Source organism: Apteryx mantelli, chromosome 1 (assembly GCF_036417845.1).
Source record: "Apteryx mantelli isolate bAptMan1 chromosome 1, bAptMan1.hap1, whole genome shotgun sequence".
Taxonomy (NCBI): domain Eukaryota; kingdom Metazoa; phylum Chordata; class Aves; order Apterygiformes; family Apterygidae; genus Apteryx; species Apteryx mantelli.
The window spans coordinates 24,812,744-24,833,183 of record NC_089978.1 but is presented as its reverse complement, the minus strand read 5'-3'; the positions used below and the strand labels follow the sequence as shown (position 1 = coordinate 24,833,183).

Below are 20,440 nucleotides of genomic sequence, written 5' to 3'. Positions count from 1 at the left end.
TACCAAAAGCTTACTGACAAATCTAGTGCCCTTTTGCCATGTTCAGTACAATGGCTTTGTTGAGGAGACCATTTTTTTCCAGGCTCTGTGAGCCAGGCCAAACAGAGATTAAAACCCCATTGAAAAGAAGCTAGTCCTTCCTGGCATTTTATTTTAACGGCAAACAAACATAAACTGCTGCTGTTTTGCAGCTCATTTTCTAAAATGTTTGCTACTTGATTTTCCCAGGCACATCGGAGAGGTCAAACCTGGAGCTAATAACACTGACCTGTACCTGTGTGGCTGCGACGCTCTTTTGGCTCCTGCTGACTCTCTTCATACGCAAGCTGAAGAGGGTAAGAACAGACTCAGAGCTCCTGCCTCCACCTGCCTCCCCTTACTGACCATTTGCTTGTGTTGGAAAATTCTTCCCAGACCACTGGGATCACTGAGACTACAAAAAAAATCTGATTCACTTACCACTCACCTTAGTTCACTGTGCAATCAGCCAGGCCACTAATGAATGGCCTGGGAAATCGTGACTCACAGGGCTAAGCGTGAGCAAGCAAAGAGGCAAGGGCTGGGTGGGGGGAAGGCACTGGGACTCAGGAGCACTTGGGTGCTTGACTCCCACTGAAAGCATTCCCATCCTCCTCGAACCCGTGGGAGTTTGGCATCTTAATGTCTTTGAAGATCTGAGTAAGCAGGAATGACAAATCTTCACAGAGCCCAGTGAGGCCTGGTTTGCACACAGTGTCTGGTATAGTTACATCACTTGCAAAGTGATATTTTACTGAAGTAGTTTTGGTGGTGCCATCCCTAGTACGGATGTGCCTGTATCAGCATGAAAATGGTAACTGCCAGTGTAGCTGACCCTGCTTCTTGTTCAGGACTGACTGTGATGGTTTAAAGCTCCTTTATACTGACAAAACTATGGTTGCATGATGTGCATGAACTCCTAAACTGAGAAGTTAAATCACAGCAGCCCTCATAAGCAGAAGATACAAATCTTCTATAATGTGGAAAGATCTCAGAGTAACTTAGAGGAGTAGGTTTATTTGAGGAAAGGGAGATATTGGAGCAGTGGGGTGCACTGCAGGACATGGGGCAAGGAATGGCTGCACAAACCCCTCTCCCAAAACCCCAAATCTCAGCAGTACTGAAACCCTGCTTCCCTCAGCTTCCAACACCCCTTTGCCCAGACGGAGAGGTAACCCCAGGCTTTGTGGCCTGGGGCTCAGCTCCAGCCTTCACAGCTCAGCATGTTCCAGCTGGCCAAGCTCAGCGATGATTATAAAAGGTTGACTGCAGCCTGCAAGACCATTTTATCTGAATCTGGATTAAGGCCTGACTATATTTTAAGTTCTACACTGCGAACTTCTATTGACTGATGAGAATGCAGGACCAGACCTCTAAATCAGGGCTGTATGGCAGCAATCATTCTTTCCGCCTTCCTACTGCCACAAACTTTCCTAAGAAAAGATACAGGGGAGTTTGGGGGAGAGAGAAAAGCAGAGGTGAGGTGAAGCTGCAGGGAAGCTTTGTAGCTATAGAGAAACTACAAAGAAAATGGGACCAGTTCTGACCACTCACCATTAAAGACAGAGCAATTCATAACAAGACTGAAAAACTGCAAGCTCAGCACTTGGAAAAATGTAACCTGTTGCAGATTTTTTTTTTTTTAAACTTAGCATTTGCTTGTTAGATTAGATAATAAAAATAATCATTCTTGCTACAGAGTAAGAAATTTTAAATACATGACATAGTGACAAGTCTTTCAAGTTAGTGTTCTATGTTTAGGGCCTTTTCTGTGTTTCTGTTACAAACCCTTACTCTTGAGGATTTATATCTGGAATTAGCTCTAAATTAAATTTCATATACAAGTGACGTTGCCACAATGGAAAAAAAAAAAGTTCTGAGAAACAGAGCACTTTCTTAAAGCCTGTCTGATACATATGCAGAGACAACTGATATACTTAACACTTCTTTATCTTTCAGAATGTCATTTCAAATCCCTAACTGTGCCAAAGATTTGGTATTCAGTGCAGCTGAACAAAGACATGTAGGAAGCTCTCTGCATCTTCCTGCTCCCCTACTGCTCTTCCTAGGGTCGATCATCTCAAAAGCTCTTCTAAAATGACTGGTTGGAGCAGTCTAGCAGGGACATCTCTAACCAAAAATGTTGCTTTTTGGAGCACCACATACTCTTCTTCTAACCATATCCCGTCTATCCGTGACCCACCTGGGTTTAGAGTCAGACCTTATGCCATGTGACGTTTCCCCAGTCATCAGTGTAATCCTTCTTGGGACTAACTTTCTGGGTACTTGAGATGGTGAAAGGCAACTGAAACAGGAGTTATTAGCTACCCTCATTTTAGTCTAGTTATATTTGTAACCAAAGCATACAAACCTAGCAATATCATTTTCAATCAAATGCCTGGAAATATGTAGGAAATACGTAGGAGTAACATATCTCCGAGCTGTAGAATAGGAGAGCTGAAAATTGCAGGGCAGTTTGAACAAGAATTAAAAATACACAAATATATTTGTGTGTTAGTGTAAATGCTCCTGCGCTGTTTCAGTGAGTTTGGAAAAAACAACATGAATTGGTTCAGTTCAACAAATTTCATATAAATTCCAGCTAATAGAAGGAACTTATAGCAAACACTAGACTTCTTATATAGAAATATCAGCACTTCTTGTGTCAAGAAAATGTCTAGTGGATTAGAATGGCAATCCAGATGTTCTTTGAAGGAAAATATGTTTCAAAATGGAAAAGGATGGACTACAGAAAACTGAGATGAGATTCATCTTTCCTTACTTTCCTCATGTGAAATGGATAATCCATTTGTTCAGTAGAAAATTATTTTCTGGAAAATTTGTTTTAAATGACCTGTTAGAATCTGGGTATTTATTAATTCCACCAGACTCCAATAATGTCAGTAAAACTGTCAGAAATGATACCTAAGATATCAAAAATTCTAAAAATTTATAAATTGTTTCCGAAATATATAATGTCTAGTCTCCTGGCGGCTATTCTTGCACAACTTGTAACCACATCTGACCTATCTTTGCTGGGTATATGGAAGAAATAAACACTGGCAGTTGTACTCCATCTGTTGCATATGGCCACTTCTTACTTTGCACAATCATGAGGGAAAGTTATTTTTAACAACAGTGTTTAGTCATTTTTCTGAAAATATTTCTCTTGACTATGCAGAGGGCCTGTATCAAAAAAACATTAAGTGATAAAGATCCCCATGGATTTCATTGAAGAAACTGGTATGTCACACATGAGGAAAGGTAGAGGAAGGGGTTTCTTTTACATAAAAAGGGGTTGCAATATTGAAATAAACCAAGAGGAGCTTAACCAGATCATACATTCAACTGTGAAACACACAGTCCTATGGACAGAAACAGTTTGGAACCCTTGATCCAAGCAAAAGATGCTGACTGGTATCATCTCTTTTTAATATTGGAATGTTCTTTGTTTTATAGCCTTATTCTTCTGAAATTAAAACCAATTACTTGTCAATCATAATGGATCCTGATGAAGTCCCCTTGGATGAACAATGTGAACGCCTGCCTTATGATGCCAGCAAATGGGAGATTGCAAGGGAAAGGCTAAAACTAGGTAATATTAGCATACATCACATTGGGTTTGCAACTATTGGATGAAATGTATTTGTGTGTGTAGGTAAAGGGGAGATGGAGATATTTTAGACATACAGCACAACATTGGGTTAGGTGTGAGCTATTCTGTGAAAAGTGTTCTTTTTCCATGATTGAATTATAGTATCTAGGACTGACTGGCTAACTGCATCTATCTCACTTTCCATATGTGTATTCAGACTCCAGGCAGGAAAACTAAAATATAGCCAGTAACACTGCTCTGTATTTTTTTGCAAACTGAGCTGCTCGAAGCAGAGAATAAAACAGGGCAACTGCAGAGGTTCACGTCAGACCCTTGACCTGGCCGTTCTCTCTCTAGATTCAGGAGCCTGACCTTTGGCATTGACTGTTAATTTCTTCCCTTGTAACCTAATTACGTATTCATTTGGAAAAAGGCCTGTGCAGAAATGAGTTCCCACAGATCTTCCTGTACCCCTTCCTGTTTCTTCCTTTCCTTTTCTCTCCAACCCTCTCTCTCTGTTTTTCCTCGGTGCTTCAGATTTATAGTCATTCTTGCTGGTGCATCATAAAGTGCAAGAATGTCATACACAAGTTCATGCATAAATAAAGATCCATGGAAACTTTCAGCCTGCATGTAGCTTGCCTACAGACACCCAAGTGAAGGGCATGGGTTTGGAAGCCTTCTTGACCTGCTTAGCCTACTGTGGTGCTAACTGGAAGGGCAGGAGAGTAAGGACCAGATTTTGGAGTCGAGGGATCTCTCCAGAAACCATGCAGATTTTAACAAGATGTCAACATTAAAATATCAGTGATCAACTCAGATTGTTGCAATAGTGCTGTTTGTTCTTTCAGGCATGCACTAGATTAGTCATACAGCCAGGGCTAGAAAATCCCTGCTTTTTAGCTAGGGACTGTAACAGATTCCTCCTGTCCTCCAGGGATCAGGGACAGAGGGTGATCAAAACATGCGTACAGTTGGGATCACATTTAATTTGCCCAGTAGAAGTCACAAGGTGATCAGATGTGGATAAGGACAGCTGAAATATATTGCTAGTGACTTATAATTGTCCCACACAATTCTGGGAATGCTGAAACATAACCTTGTGCTGGAGTGTCTTCTTGAAATAGTTTTTTTACTGTGATGGACCAAGAGCTCGATGTGCAGACAATGTAATCTCTGCTTTATGTGGTGCTTTATTTGTGTGTAAATCCCACAGAAAGAATCAAGCAGAAACAGAATGTAAACACCAAGGAAAACCCGCGTCTTGCAGGGTTAGTGCTTAGAGTCTGGAGGTGAGGAATGATGACCAGAGAACAAGTTAAAAGTGGAAGAACTGGTGTAAACAAATAAAGAATGCTGACAATGAATGAAAACCAGATTCTGAGAAGCTGGGTATGTGCAGTATGCTAGATTAGCTCAGTGCAAGTCCTGCTTACATGGCAGTTGGCTCAGTCTTTGAATAACCTTGGCAGCCTCCTAAGATTAGTGTCTCACAAACACAAAATGTGCTTCTATGTATTTTTTTAGCATATTTTTATTTAGAAATGCAGATCCTTCCAGCATCAGATAGGCTTGTTTTTCTTTTTCCAACTATTTATCCTCAAGGATACATATTTACTGTAACCTTTGTAAAGTAACTCTCTCCTTTTAACCTCTGCCTCCTATATTCCTCATGCACACATGCATACAGCCCATCGGTGTGATGCAATGCTTATATAACAGGATTGCCCTTTCATCCATAAGAGCTACAGACATCACAGAAAATTTCATATGGGCACCACTGAAGCCAGGATAGTTATCATTCAGTTTAGATTAGTGTGAGCGAGATCACAATGTCATCTTTTCATTAGACAGAAAAATTCTGATGCTATAAATCACATCTGTGTGGTTGGTTGTAACCCTACAGTCCAGCAAAAGTGTTTCTCTATTATATATTTCTCACCTTATGCTTGGGTTTGACTCTTCTAATTTATGAGAGCTCATAGACTGCTGAAACTGTGGCACAGGACCTATAGGGATTATTGCCACATGGTTCCAATAAGATAACGAACGTAGAGGTGGTAAACAGCTTCCTGAGCTCTGCTCCCTGCTAATGCACTGCAAACCCATAGTCTCTGACACAAAGCAGAATGTTTTCCTTTGTTCTTAATGTACAGAGCTTTCATATTTAACACAATGGAAAATATGAAGTCTCTAGTGTGGGGAAACCCAGATGACTCAAACCGCATCACAGGACCTGAGCAACAAACACGCCTTTTGAGTCTCTGCCTTCCCACATACGGGGAGAAAGATATCTGCAGGTCCTTTTTTCTAATGCCCCAATCCAGTAACTCACATGCTTAAATACAGGCCTATATTTAAGAATCCTGTTAAAATGGAACTGAAACAGAAACCTCCTGATTCAAAACTCTTTGACTGAGTGGTCTGTTCACTTTAATGGGTTTGAATTGTCCCAAGAAATTGAAGTTAAGTGCAGGAAGTTTAAATAGAGCGTTCTGCTTCCTGGGTCTGGGTATAAATGCTGCAACATTTCATAACTGAGAGCTACACCAAACGCAACTGTTGTAGCTGCTTGAGGTCTGTGATGAGGTGACTGCTCAGATGGTTGGACATTTAATTTTTCTTTGTTTAATTGCTCTTTTTAATAATTTTTAATTACTTTGTGTGTCAACACAAGGGGCTTTTGCAGGGGCAATGTGCTAGAGTTGGATTCATCCTAGATACAATCTGCATGTTAAACTGTGGTGCTCCATCTGTGCACTGAAAAGTTGGAGTGGTCCTATTCTGCACTAACATTTTGTATGGTCCAAAACAATAGTGGAGCAACAAAGAGTAATACATCAAGTGTTATTACAGTTTCCCATTAAATCATAATCGCTGTTTAGAGAAGGAAGTGTTGTTTCCAGTGCTCATTCTCATTTATAAAAGGTTAGCAGCTTTGCACAGCTTTATGAGCTAACTGATATGTTTTCCAAGTAGTGACTAAGTAGACTATCTTGATGTGGGAAGTGAGTTAACACTGATGGAAACAGATTAAAGCTATGGATTAAACAAAGGTACAGTGGGCGTTACATTACCTCAAACTGTAACTTCACCTTGTACAAACCACAAACTGCCAGTCCATTAAAGACTAAGAGCACCAATTCACTAAGAAACCTGAGACCTTGCTCTTAATACTGCTTCTCTTATATACCTGCTAAATGAACAAGCTATATGCAATAGCTGAAAGAGGAGGTGACTGTAGACCTTTAAAGATATGCACTGACCAACTTGTATTTATATGTCAAACTCTAAGCCCTTCAGGTCCCAGTGCTCAAGTCTGTTGATGCTTTTCAGCCACACAGATTAAGTTCTTCATGGCTTTTACTTGCTGTAAAGATGCAACACTTTCACACATCTGGGGGAAAATAAATTCCTAGGGGTTTTTTGGCTTTGCATATTCCACTTCATGTTTCCATTGCTTTGATGACATATGCTGTTTGCCTTCTAACAGCAGACAGACTGAGAATTACAGTTTAGAAATATAATTAACATATAAAAGGTAATATCTATTTAATTTAATTTAGAGCTGATAGCAGTTCTTTTTCTCTGCCTGTGAGTGTCTGGGTGGGATTCATCTCTCATTTAACTTTAGACATCTACAATATAGATGTTCAAGTCAGAGCTAGTCAACCAGGCACCCTTGGAAGTGATTCAGCTGTTCTGTTTTAGATGTCTATCATAGGATAGGGAAATTGTCCTATGGCTGTGGCTATGTCACATGTGCATATCTATGAAATAAATACGGCCTTAGTGGCACATCTTATTCTTTGGTTTTGTATGAAAAGCTGGCCTTTATTTTCTGCTCTTTTTCTCTATACTACAAAGCCTGCTGCTATACTCTTGCTAACCACATAGGTGCCTAAGTTCTGCTAAAGGTGAAACACAAATACAAGCAGAAATGAGGTACTTGGATGTAAAATTTGTTGCTAGTTAATATGCTGACAGGATCTCTCCAGTCAAAACCCATCAGCCACCTGAGAAGGGAGGAAGTGGCCTGGCCTGTCTGTGTGAGTGCAATGCCCAAGAAAAATCAATGCTCCCTGGTTCAAACTCTAGGAAATCAAGAATGAGACTGCGAAGATCATGAGATTGGCATAAAATGTCATGACCTTTAAAAAATAATAATAATACTCTTGGAGTCTTACCTGGTTCTGAACACAAAGGAAAAGGACACTCAGTTTTACTGAAATTCATCAGGGGATTTTTACTGAGGTCCACTGGTTTTTCACAAGGACCTCTAGGTGCTTTTCCTGAGGTCTGCTCTGCAGTAGCATGATAAGGATCTCACAGTGCAAGTGTCAGCATCTGCCCTTGGACTTGTGGAAGCATCGTATCCATCATGAGATAACCTGTCCTTTGTCACTCCAAGTCTCGTCTCACTGAATCCCTACAGATATCATTTTACAAATCTAAAGGTCTTGTTTGCTCAGATTTGCAGCTTCTCACCATTTTCTCCAACCAGAAGAGCTTGTCAGGGAAGAGCATGAGGGGTTTGCTCGTGTATTTCAGGGATTGCACTGTGAGACTGCTGCAGCCTCCTTGGAATGAAAATTATTTTAAGGCATCTTGTGGAAGAAGGAAGGATTTCACTTGTAAAAATTACCAAAGTCTGTAGCAATCTGCAGCTTGGTGGGGGGGGGGGGGGGGAGTTTAGGCAGTGACCCCAGCATGCTGCAGACACAGCTAGCACTGTCCCAGCCTGCTGCATGGTGTGGTGTGCTCAGTGAAGAGAGGACTAAATTTTTTTGCTGGCAAAGCTAAACTGAAAAAAGAGGGTCAGAAGCCAGTGTGCATCCAATGTAAATGGTTGCATTTGTTTAGCATCATTTTTACTCATATCACTTATTCCCTTCAGTGACTCCGTGATTCTGTGTCTTCTGATTTGTCTGCTTAGTCTTCAATACTAATAAAAAAAACGTATATGACCTAGCAGTTTGGGAATATACATTTAGGAGCTCACTGTAGAACACAAATTTCAAAATATTGTCAATTAATTCATTTGCTGACAAGATTTCTTTCTTACCAGTGTGTATATCTCCAATTTACTTTCTTTACAGGAAAGTCACTTGGACATGGAGCTTTTGGAAAGGTGGTACAAGCATCTGCTTTTGGAATTAAGAAATCACCAACTTGCAGAATAGTTGCTGTGAAAATGCTGAAAGGTATCTTGCTGCAAAGCTGCACTGAAAAGAAGATGTGCATCAATATAGTGTCACACTTTTAATATGATTCTGTCAAAAGAAAGAGTGTGTAATGTTATCCCATACCATAAAATCTCTGAAGCCTCCAAAATGTGTGCACCAAGTTTCAGGCCAGCCTAAATTTTCCAGTGAAATGGTGGAACTATGAAACAAAAATGAGGTTCACAGTAAAAAAGATGATAAAATGTTACATGGTAGAGGAGGAAGTTTCAGATGTACTCAGAATAGAATTGCTTAATTTTTTTGGAAAATCTGGTTCCCCTACTTTAAATACCAGACAGAACGGAAGACTGACTTTTGTAGGCTCAGAAAGGATAATTAGATTTCCTGCGTATTCTACGTTGTATCATTATGCTATATTGATCCTGTTCTGAGCACAGTAAGGGAAATTTAGTTGAAGCATAAGACATCCACCTTGATTTGACAACACTCAGATGGAAGATTCCTTATTTCCCTTGTCATTAGTTTCAATGATTAATCACTTCACTGTTAAAAATGGGCACCTTATGTGTAATTTGCATCTGCCTGGCTTTAGCTTCTGATTCTAACGTCAAAACCGCTAGATTATATAATGCCCAGTAATTTTTCTTCATGAAGGTCCTTCTATAAAGCTAAACAGATTGAGTTATTTAAGCCTTCGAATTGCTGTGCAGGTGTGTCCTTTCTGAACCTTCATTACATGGTGGCAAGGATGCTGACACTCAGCTTGTGTAAGGGATTTGCCAGTGCTCTTCATACACCAGCGCTCTTCCCGCAGTGAAATCATCTCCCAGCTATTCACTGCCCATTTCTCGTCGGAGCAGAAAGGACAAAGACCCTAATCAATTTGAAGAGGGCACTTGGGAAGTCAGCAAACAGGATTATGCTTTGTAGTTGCCTGCAGCAGCAGCAGCTGAATTCCATAGCCCAGAGTCCTGTTGGTATCCATTCCTATGTATTTAGCTTTTTGTTGTTTATATATCTAGGGATCATATCAGGCTTTTTGCATTGCCCTGGGAGCTTATGCTGCATTGCTTATCTGTCTTAATCCTTGAATCCTTCTCAGAGTCATTCTCTGCCAGGACACATCCCCTGTTCTGTAGGTAAGGCCTGAAGCCCTCTTGCTTTCAGCTGGCTGCCTTTAGACATAGATTGAGTATATCCCTCTTACCCAGCGGCTCCTGGCTTCACTGCTGCCTACTTGCTTATCTGAGTTATCAGAAAATCTGTACTTGTTATTTCCAGCCCACGGAGGGGCACGTACAGTACTCTCAGACCTACAGTCAGCCTCTGCAGAACCCAACCTAAAATAGCTTCATCAGATCATTTCTCATTGGCAGCAACCTGCTGGTTCTTGCTCCTTTTAGAGTGTGCCTTATCGATATTGTACCCAACAAGCTTGTTCTGCAATATTATGTCAAATGCTTTAGGAGGGGGTGATACCTGCCACTGTGATATCCAGGATCATCCCAAAGGATGGAATTTGCAGATGACACAGTTACAAACCTCTCTCATCTCTCTTGTTCCGGAAGCACAGAAAAGCCCTGTTGGCTAGCACCAAATGAACAGCTACATTTGGAAAATGGGAGGGGATTAAAGCTTTGGTTCCTGTCCAGACCTTTTGCAACAGTGGGGCAATAACCATCTATGATGCTTCCCCTATCACTGTCTCACTGGTCTCCGTGGATGGCCTGTCCATCACCTGGGTCACTGCCTGGCCCCTAGTAACTGAACTATTTTGCCAGCATGCAGACATATGTGCTGGCAGAGAGGTCTGCCAGGTCCAACACTTCTTTATGTATATCAATGGGCTTCTTGTGCCAGCCAGCTCCCTAAAGCCAGCAGGGGTTGCTCCTGGAACAGATGGGAGCAGAAGGCAGCCACGAGAAGCCTTTGTGGGTGAGATTCATACGACTGAATGTGAGATGTGTGCAGGGGAGATGCTTGCACCTGACCTAGCCACCCACACCTTTTACTGTCAATGGAGAGAAGCAATGCTTCATCTCATCCTAACGCAGATCCCTCCATTTGGTGAGATGACCATGTGTTTTGCTCTGCTATGAAGAGAGCCTGTGGTGACTAGGCATCTGAAGTTAGGTGAGACTTGTCCCATTCTCTGCATCCTCACTACATTATCTAGGATTATCACAGTCTTTCAGGGGCTTTGTCCTCACTGTATTCCCATGAGGTGGAGGAATTTTCACCACCTATATAGATGAATAGTGGGTCACTGGGTAGATGACACGTTTTGTGTGGGGTAACCAAAAAAAAAAAAAGAAGAAAAAGAGATTTCCATCAGATGCTAAAAACAAGCCTTTTAAGACCTAGTTCCATGTTATTTCCACTGGTCTGTTCTTCAGTGTCACTAAACTGAAAAAATCTTTCTGGCTCTACCCAAAACAATATTTTTTTTCTTGTTTTCTTACCAAAATGAAATTATGCAGAAAAAAAATATTGCTAAGTGGAAATGAAAAACTTCACTCAACACCAAATAGAATCTTTTGAGTTTAGTTGTGGGGTTTCTTAGATCACTGCTATTATTATTATTAATTATAACCAGTACGGGTGAGATTCAGTCACCTAACTATAGACATTTAAAAACTTAGCTGCCTGGTTTAGGCTAAAAAAATCCAGGCTTCCTGTATAATGAACAGAATCAGACAAGCATTACCAAAGGCTGGTTCATCTCTTCCTAATGTAGATGGCTAAAGCTGATAACTCAGTCAGCCTCTGGAAATGCCTTTCTCTTGCCACTGACTCGTTGAGAGCTTCATTAGTTCAGGCTAGTACCTAACCCTGAGATGGCTGAAGTCAGGCCAGCTAAAATCTACTGTAGATAGAGTTAATTAAAGTCTTGAAAATCCTTTTTATTTTTTCTTTCATTTTTTGGCTGAAACTGCAAAACTATTCACGTGAAAAATTTTTCTCTGTTCTAAATATGAAAGGGTCTCCTGGGAGGAAGTTGAGTGTCTAATTCTTTTTATGGGTTTTATTGCAAATAAGAGGATGCTGAGCAGGGAGGAATAGAAAAAGAACATCAGCACATGCATCCAATAATGGGCATTATTTCACTGGAAAGTGACAAGAAGTGGTATAGCTCACCAGGACCAGTACATTGCCATTTCACATTGACCTTATTTTGCATTTACAGAAGGGGCCACGGCAAGTGAATACAAAGCTCTGATGACTGAACTGAAGATCCTGATCCACATTGGTCATCATCTCAATATTGTGAATTTGTTGGGAGCTTGCACAAAGAATGGAGGTAAAAAAATCCGCACTGCACTGAAAATGGGTTTGAATCACTTCCAAATAACAGTTAGTTGGCCACATTGATCTTTGTCCAGAGGTCAAGTTATTGGCTTGAAATATTGGACCTCTTTTTCCACTTGGTGAAAAAAAGGAGGAAGAGAAAAGAGATATCTAGTCATCCTACAAAGTGATTAAACCTTTTCTCTATTTAAATGCTCTTTTGGTTTTAACATCAAAGTGAATAAGGGGCCACTTGTTGTCCTTTGTCTCACCTCCTTGCTAAGCTGGGTTAAACATGATCTGGAAAGGCTGGGAACAAGGGGTTCCTTGGGATCAGCTGTTGGCTCAGAAAGATGAATCACAAGGCAACTTTGGTAAAAGCCTTCAGTATATTCCACTAAGAAAATTAAAGGGCTAATATGAGAGGTTGTTTCTTTTAGATATGTCACCTACTTTAGTTTAACAAGCACGTGTGGTCTGCAGGACTCCAGTCTGAATTCAGACTGCCCCAAAGAGGAAATGGAGGAACATGCAGGACCCATGTTCATGACCCAGATTTCAAAAATTAGGCCCTGCCCTAATTTTCAGAAACTCTATTATTTTGGTGACATGCCCAGTGTCCTCCAAACAGCTTTTTTCTTCATTAAGGCATATCATCAATTATTCTGGACCCCAGTTATAGCTATGGGCATGAAAGACTTCTCTTTTTTTCAGAAGTAATACCCCTTTGTATTGCTTTACACTGCTCAAAATGCATTTTCCTTTTCCCCAGGGCCTTTGATGGTGATTGTTGAATACTGCAAGTATGGGAATTTATCAAACTATCTGAAGAGCAAGAGGAATTTTTTCTGCTCCAACAAGGTAAGGAGGCAGTTGCCTCTAGAAGGACTCATCTTGCTAACGTAAGTGTCCGTAATGTAGATGTCAGCCTCTGAGCTTGCCACCTTAGACTCTCTTATAGCCAGAAGAGAGAAATAAGTGTTTTGGGGTGCAGTTCACCTGATCTGTTTTAAAAGTTTGGTGTGGGATATGTTGTGCCAAGAAAGGGCTCATTTCTCTCCACTGACTATGCAAGGAGCCTGATGTGACTAATGGAGATCTCTACAGTGAGAGGAAGTGAATCCATTCCAAAGCGTCCCCACACGCTCTCTCCCCTCTGCTGACAAACCCATTCCTGCTGAGCTTGGGTCACTGCAGAGGCCTGTGTCAATGAAGCCGAAGGAAGTGGTTTTGCCCACTGATTCCGGTACTGCTGGGAACACAAACGAGATAATGCCGTTTAAAGCTAATGTTCCAAGACACCCTAATGTTCAGAGATTTACAAATAATCTTCTTATTGTGTGAGGAGAAGGGCTATCAAGAATAAAAGAGATTAGACTTTTGTCCTCACATCCCACAGCCCTCTTAATCAAATCTACTGTGTATTCTTTATCACAACCCTGGACCTAAATGTGCCAACTCTATCTGTGCTTGTGCACTTTCAGCGAAATCCCCCAAAGGATTAAGGGATCTGAAGTAGGATTTAGGAGCCTAGAGCCAGAGCTGTAGTCCTCAAAACCCTTTCTCAGCTGTGCCAAAAACTCAGAGGCTTCTTAGTTTTCATTCATAACAGTTCTGCAAACTCTGTTGTAGGGCATAACCGGGAGGACCTCCGTCTTCAAAAGGCTTTGACTGAGTCTATTCCCAAGGTCGTCCACATCGGACTCTGCATGAAAAGTAGCAATTGCCTCCTTCAAAATGTGGTTGTCTGTGTATTAGCCAGCAGCTCAGTGGGGAGCACAAATGTGCAGGGCTGACCCTTTGCTTGGGAGGATTCACACACACCTCTCCCTCTGGTCAGGGGACGGCCTTGGCTTCATGCTCTGGCACTGCTAGGAAGGATGCCTGAGCTAGCGGGAGGGAGCGGCAGCTCTGCATCAGCGTACTCGAGAGGCTGAAGTATTTGCAGGCCCAGGGGGAAGGGGAGAGGGGCAAGAGCATGGCCTAGAGGCAAGGCTGCTCTCTGGGCAGCAGCAGGATAACATTTTCCAAGCAGCATTGCATGTTTCCCATTAAATCCTCCTTGACCATGACATCAAGCCACTGGACAGAGGTGGTGGGGAAGTCAGGCAGTCTTTTCCCACAGCAGTTGCACTTGCCATGATGAAGCCGGACTCGCAAGGCAAGGGGGAGACGCGACTAACATGTCACAGGCGAGCATTTTCTCCTGGCGGAAATAAGGCAAAAGTCTGTCTTGGTTCCTACCCCAGACCCCTCTGCTGCTCTGATGTAGCACCTCTTCTCCTCTGTCTGTTTGAAGGACTCCTCTGTGCAAGTAGAGCCAATGAAAGAGAAAAAGGATATTGAGCCAGTAGAAGGCAAAAAACAAAGGCTGGCCAGTGTCACCAGCAGTGAGAGCTTCGCAAGCTCGGGGTTTCAGGAAGATAAAAGTCTGAGTGATGTGGAGGAGGACGAGGAAGGTAGGTATTAATTCCTTCCTGTCACTACGCGATCTGTGATATTTTTACAACATACTGTGCATCTCTGAAATTTTTTTCCTCGTTTATCACCCTAATAAACATCCGTGGGAGACATTCACAGGGTCATGTCCAGCGGGTAGAAGATTTAAAAAAAGATTATTTCCAGGGTTACTAAATCTGACAGGAAAATGTGTGATTGTTTCTTCTGACTGCCCCTTATCTTTGGGGAAAACACAGCAGTGTCCAAAGGGGTATAAAGCAAGCACTATTTTTGTTTCCCGTGACAGTGGGTTGACCTCCAAATACTACTCAACAAAGACTGAATTTATGGGACTAGTAAGATCAGTAGGAGGGGGGAAAAATAACTGCCTTATGAGCAGTCTTTATAACAAACAGCACGTTCAACTGTTTTCAGATTCTGACGAGTTCTACAAGCTGCCCCTCACTATGGAAGACCTGATTTCTTACAGCTTTCAGGTGGCCAGAGGCATGGAGTTCTTGTCCTCCAGAAAGGTTGGTTTTATGCTTGGGATTTTTCACTGCAGAAGAATCAGATTTAGAGGTGAAATCATGTCTACGTTTTAGTGACACCTTCCTTGGTAGAGGTCCCAAAGGAAGAGCAGTTTTCCTCCTGGTGTTCTAAATATAATGATGTGTTTATCCGAGTCTTCATACTCCATAAACACAGCATTACAGTGGAAGGCAATGGGTCAAGCTAATTCATGCAGAGAAGTTCTTTTTTTTTTTTTTTTAGTTTCAACATGTATTAGCTATGGAGCCCCAAACAGACTGGTGCTTTCCCTAGAAATACCAAGGGGCTTCAATATTTATGACTTGCTGGACTGGAGAAGTACTTTCTGTAAAGAACTGTCACTGTTTACAGTAACTTCATGTAAACTATAGTCAACTTCCCTAAAAAAATATTACATTGATATCTCAAAAAATAATAATAATTCAGAAAAGGATATGGGAGAGAGTCAGGAAATTTGTGGGCAAGATTAAGGAAATGCAGTTTGATTGTGAAACTGTTTTATTATAGTGTATTCATCGTGACCTGGCAGCCAGAAACATCCTTTTATCTGAGAACAATGTAGTGAAGATCTGTGATTTTGGCCTCGCAAGAGATATTTATAAGAATCCTGATTATGTGAGAAAAGGAGATGTAAGTCAAGATACTGTTTATTTATCCAATTGTTTATAACATATCATTTCAAGCTGTCCACCAAAACATTCTGTAGACTTTTACATTTCCTGAACTTAAAGGAGTTTGAAAGCTATCACAGTTTTTATGTGAAGATGAGCAATCCAGATGCCTTGTGTATCCAGCAAGCATTTCTGTCCTCAGCCATAAGGCCTGGAAATGCTAACCATTTCACAGTTCTAGTCTTTTAAGACTTTAAATATTTTTTAGATATTTATTTCTCAGATGGCTCTGCAATGTAACAAACACCCTTACTAAGTAAACTGCCTTCATGGAAACCAGTCCCTGCAGAAGAAGGTGTGTGTCCCTTCACGTACCCACACTATGAGCCAAGCACGGCTCGTGCTGCCTCAGAGCTGCTGAGCAAAACTTGCTTCCTCAGGAACCTATTTGACCTTCTCGCTCTCCCAGTAAATAGCAGACAATAAACCCACAGGCCTGCAATGAACTCCAGGTTGGCAAAATGTGCCTGTGGCCACGGATGTCCAGGGAATTTGGTGGAGGAATTAGGATTCATGCAGAGAGTCTCTTTCGGGATTTCTCACCCGCCTGCCAGCTATGCCCTCATCTGTAAATAACTTTAAAGCCCTATAGCACTACATAATAGTTGTGAAGCATTATTCACGTGACTTGGGTAATGTCCAGGAGACACTAACAAGCTGTGCTATGTGGATGGCATGGGTTGCTGACATGGTCCTGGAAGAGAGGGTCTGCAAATTTACCCAAGAACATCTTTGATACTATGACAAAATGACCTGCACTTGGGGTAGGGTTTTCTCCCCTATCCCTAGGATGCTGGCAAGAAACAACTGTTTTGACATATCCCTGCAACACTGCAAAGAAAAGGCGTAGTCAGTCTTCTCACAGGTCTCCAGTTTATGGCATTTTGTGCCACATATATTTTAAAAATGTATTTAGGAAGGGGAAAACAGCCTTTTATTCTGAAAATTTGTTAAGATAGTGCCTGAATGAGTATGTGTTTATTGTCTGCAAAGAAACCCCGCAGGTTCCTTCTTGAATGGTAATTATTTATATAACAATATATAATTGATTTAGCTATGATTAAATTCTTTTAATCTTTGAAAATAATAGTAAGGTTTGTCCATTTCATTTCAGGCTCGGCTTCCTCTCAAGTGGATGGCTCCAGAATCCATATTTGATAAAATCTACAATACAAAAAGCGATGTGTGGTCGTATGGGGTATTGCTGTGGGAGATATTTTCCTTGGGTATGTTAAATCTGCCTCCTGGGAGCTGAAAGCGGTGGAGAGGGTTGTAGTAAGGGCTTGACCTGACGATCATTTCAGTCTGTGGAAAAACATCCATCAACTTCAAAGAGCTTTTGCCATGTCTTTAATAAGGAAATAACTAAATCGGGCATCGGTGGGGGTGTGAGGATAGAGGGGAGAATTGTCGGTATCACGTCACTGTGAACTGAAAAGTTTGATGCTTGTAAGGCCACTGGTAAGAAGATCAACCTTGCCAAGCTGAAAACCTTAACGAATAGCAAAATTATCTGAGCATTTTTCCACCTGTTTCTATCATGACCAAAATTTTAATTTCCATGTCTCTCTTGTAGAAACCCTTGGTGCGGATGCACCTAGGGCAGCATGGCCTGAGCGGTCTTGGTGCTCTGTTTGACAGATGGAGTGCAGAGTTATGGTCTCAGGACCTGATGGGAAAATAAAGCAAATTTTTAAAGTCCTGTAGTGTAACAAGGAGCTTGTGGGCCTTATTCAGCCTGCCGTATGCCATCCGAGATAAACCTAGGCATCTCCTCGAGTATGGCAGAGCCAGCATTCACAGTGCCAGGGCTGTGCACTCCCTGGAGAGAAGTAGGGCAGTTTTCAGACCTCTTAACTGGGGTCCCCAATTCCAGCAGATCTGCAGTTGTAACCGGCAGCCAGGGACAACAGTCACACAGTGCTTGCTTGAATGAAGGCAGTGCACTCGGGTGCCTGATTATGACATCGAATATACAAGGAAACAAGAGCTGATCCTAAATATAAAGCTCAGAGTCCACCCTCTCTGCCTGGCATCTCAAGGTGGATGTTTTTTTCCCTCAAAAGCTTCTGCGTTTCTCTGCAGGAGCAAGTAAGCACCCAGCTGGAAACACAAGGAGGTCTTTGAACATCTCTGAATGTGTTAAAGGCATCTGAGATGTGTGACAGCAGACACCCTCCATTTCCACTCCAAAAAATCAGCCGGCGAGTGCCCCGGTGCCAGCCCTGCGCCGCGCACAGCTGCTTCCCTCGCACACAAGCCGCTGGAAACGGCAGGCAAACAAACAGTGAAACAGATGCCTCAGGGTGAACTAGACCATGGAATCTGAAATTAAAACCCCGAGCACAGCTTTTTTTTTTTTCCTTTCCTTTTTTGTACTTTCGAGATGCAGGATACAAAATGTACACTGAAAGGGAACAACAATGACCGTCATAATAGAAGAATCTTAATTGGGTTCAGCACAGAGGCTGACAAAAGAGGAGAACAGTAGAGGAAACAATACTATACAATTCTTAGGACAATCAATCATTTATTAGTTTAAATGCATGTTGCTGGTCAGGCTGCCAACTCTTGTGATTTTATGGTGAGCCTCACAACATCTGCTATTTTCTTCTTAAAGTCCCAGCTCCTGGAACCTGGTGATTGACTCTCAGAGAGGTTTTGTCATTGTTCTTTCCTTTTCTTTTTTCCTTTTGCCTTCTTATCAGTGGAAAAAAGATCAGCAGCATAATCAGGTTGCTGATTTTAAAACCACAGAAACTAGAGGAATAATGCAAATGCACCATGATTTGATTTTAAACCATTATTTAATTATTTTCAAGCTGCTTTTGAGTATTTGGGATTTGTTAATACTGTGCTTACTAGAATTCAGGGTCGTCCAAAGTATAAAGAGATCAGACTTGGCTTTTGTTTAGGCATTCTTTTTAGGTCAAATTCATTTTTATTTTTCACATTCAGGCCAGGTAAATGCCACTGATAGCCCTGGGCTTGATCCTGCTGCTCCCCAAGGCCCAGGACTTGGCCTGAGTTGAGCAGCAGTTCCCCTGTGGCACCTGGCAGGGTCAGACCCTTGGGGAGGTTTCCAGCCTCCAGAAGTGGATGCGGAGCATCCTGGGTGTTTGCAGGGGTGGGGGAATCCATAGTACCTGGGTTAGGTCTCATGATTAACTGTCTCGGGTACCCAGCCTGGCTCCCTTTACAGTCAGTGCTGAGAAAAGGGATCTCCAGAAAGCACTTCATCCAACTCCCAGATGGGCGGCTGGGATAGGTGAGGTGAACCACCCCCTGGAAGTCCCTGGTTTTCCCCGCTGATTGCACGGTGAGTGTAGCGTGCCTTGCACGGACCGTAGAACCTCGAATAGCATCTTACCTGGCTAACGTCACGGGAGCTGACGTAACGCCAGCATCGTGTGCAGAGATGTTTCCCCTCCCGACTCAGGGATGCATGAATCTATTTTCACTGTTATCCCTAGGTGCCTCTCCTTACCCTGGAGTCCAAATGGATGAGGATTTCTGCAGCAGACTAAAAGAAGGCACAAGAATGCGGGCCCCAGAGCAAGCGACAGAAGAAATGTAAGATGCTTTTCCCTGCTTGCTTTTGGTGTACCTCTCCCTCCTAGGCTGCCTTGCAGGACAAATGATGTATGAGTCTCCGCAAGAAGTCTTCTGTGCAAACATAAGAAAAAAATAACCCAATGCTGCCCCATATCTTCTTGCTGTCATTAGCATCTTCTTGAAAATCCCCCACCCTTAGCCCTCCTCGCCCCCCCCCCCCCGGCCTTCCTGCTAAAAGGCTGTGAAGAAGGTGATGACACTGGTGGCCACAGCCCCGAGCCCAGGGGTCCTGAGCGGGCTGACAGTCCCGTAGCCCAAGCAGGACCAAACACATGCTACAGAGACTTTGCATAGGGTTTGACAAGGGAGCGTGGTCACAAGGAAAGGCCAGGCGCTGGAGAAATGCAAGGTTAGTGTCACCAAAGCTCATCATCCTGCATAGCCAAGACCTGTTTTCACTTTTAAGATATGGAAAAGTCTGTTCTTAGATAGCTCGGGGGAGGACCATTAAAGCCACAACTGAAAGAACAACTCAGAGGAAGAAGATTATTCATTCTCATCCAGGTTTAATATTTATTGACATGTACACTGGTAAGTGCTGGAGAAATGTGACATTATTAACCTTTTCTTGACTTAGGAAGTGACAGTGGAGGCTTCCTTGCAAATACGGTGGTGCTGAGGGCCCACCCTTTCCTGGAGACGGCGTCTGATAGCAGAGGAAGATGACAGGGACCTACAGGCTCCAAAATCATTTAGTCTGCGCTGTTTCTGCCTGAGGCTTTCAACAGCTCCATCGGCTGCGCAAGCAGCAGCCTGTTAGGAAAAGCGGCAGCTCCTCCCTACGGGCTCCACACAGCCCTTGCTCCGAGTTACAGGACTCTGAGCACAGAATTGCACAAATCATTTAGGAGCATGGAAATATCACGTGCATTTTACCTCTTCAGGCAAAATTAAATACATGCAGGTGTCTATGGTGCCTTTCTGAGTGCTACATCATGACTCTAAATAGTAACACTTCCCAAAAATAACATTCTGGAAGAAGTAAAAGGATGCAAGCCAGCCATATCATATCTGGGAGTGTTATCCATTGGCTAATTTTATTATCCTAGTGACAGTTGATAAGAGCTTTTTTTTTT

The 20,440-nt window shown here is 42.3% G+C and overlaps 1 protein-coding gene across 1 annotated transcript in view; it reads left to right on the top strand.

The window, feature by feature from the left end:
* The window catches only part of FLT1 (fms related receptor tyrosine kinase 1), a 114,530-nt gene that overhangs the window by 84,665 nt on the left and 9,425 nt on the right, over positions 1-20,440 (top strand). The window contains exons 16-25 of the mRNA XM_067290798.1: positions 229-335; positions 3,478-3,613; positions 8,713-8,817; positions 11,987-12,100; positions 12,860-12,948; positions 14,387-14,546; positions 14,962-15,059; positions 15,586-15,708; positions 16,864-16,975; positions 19,223-19,322. Of these exons, the coding sequence (XP_067146899.1) occupies positions 229-335; positions 3,478-3,613; positions 8,713-8,817; positions 11,987-12,100; positions 12,860-12,948; positions 14,387-14,546; positions 14,962-15,059; positions 15,586-15,708; positions 16,864-16,975; positions 19,223-19,322 (1,144 nt within the window). The remainder of the gene's footprint in view (positions 1-228; positions 336-3,477; positions 3,614-8,712; positions 8,818-11,986; positions 12,101-12,859; positions 12,949-14,386; positions 14,547-14,961; positions 15,060-15,585; positions 15,709-16,863; positions 16,976-19,222; positions 19,323-20,440) is intronic.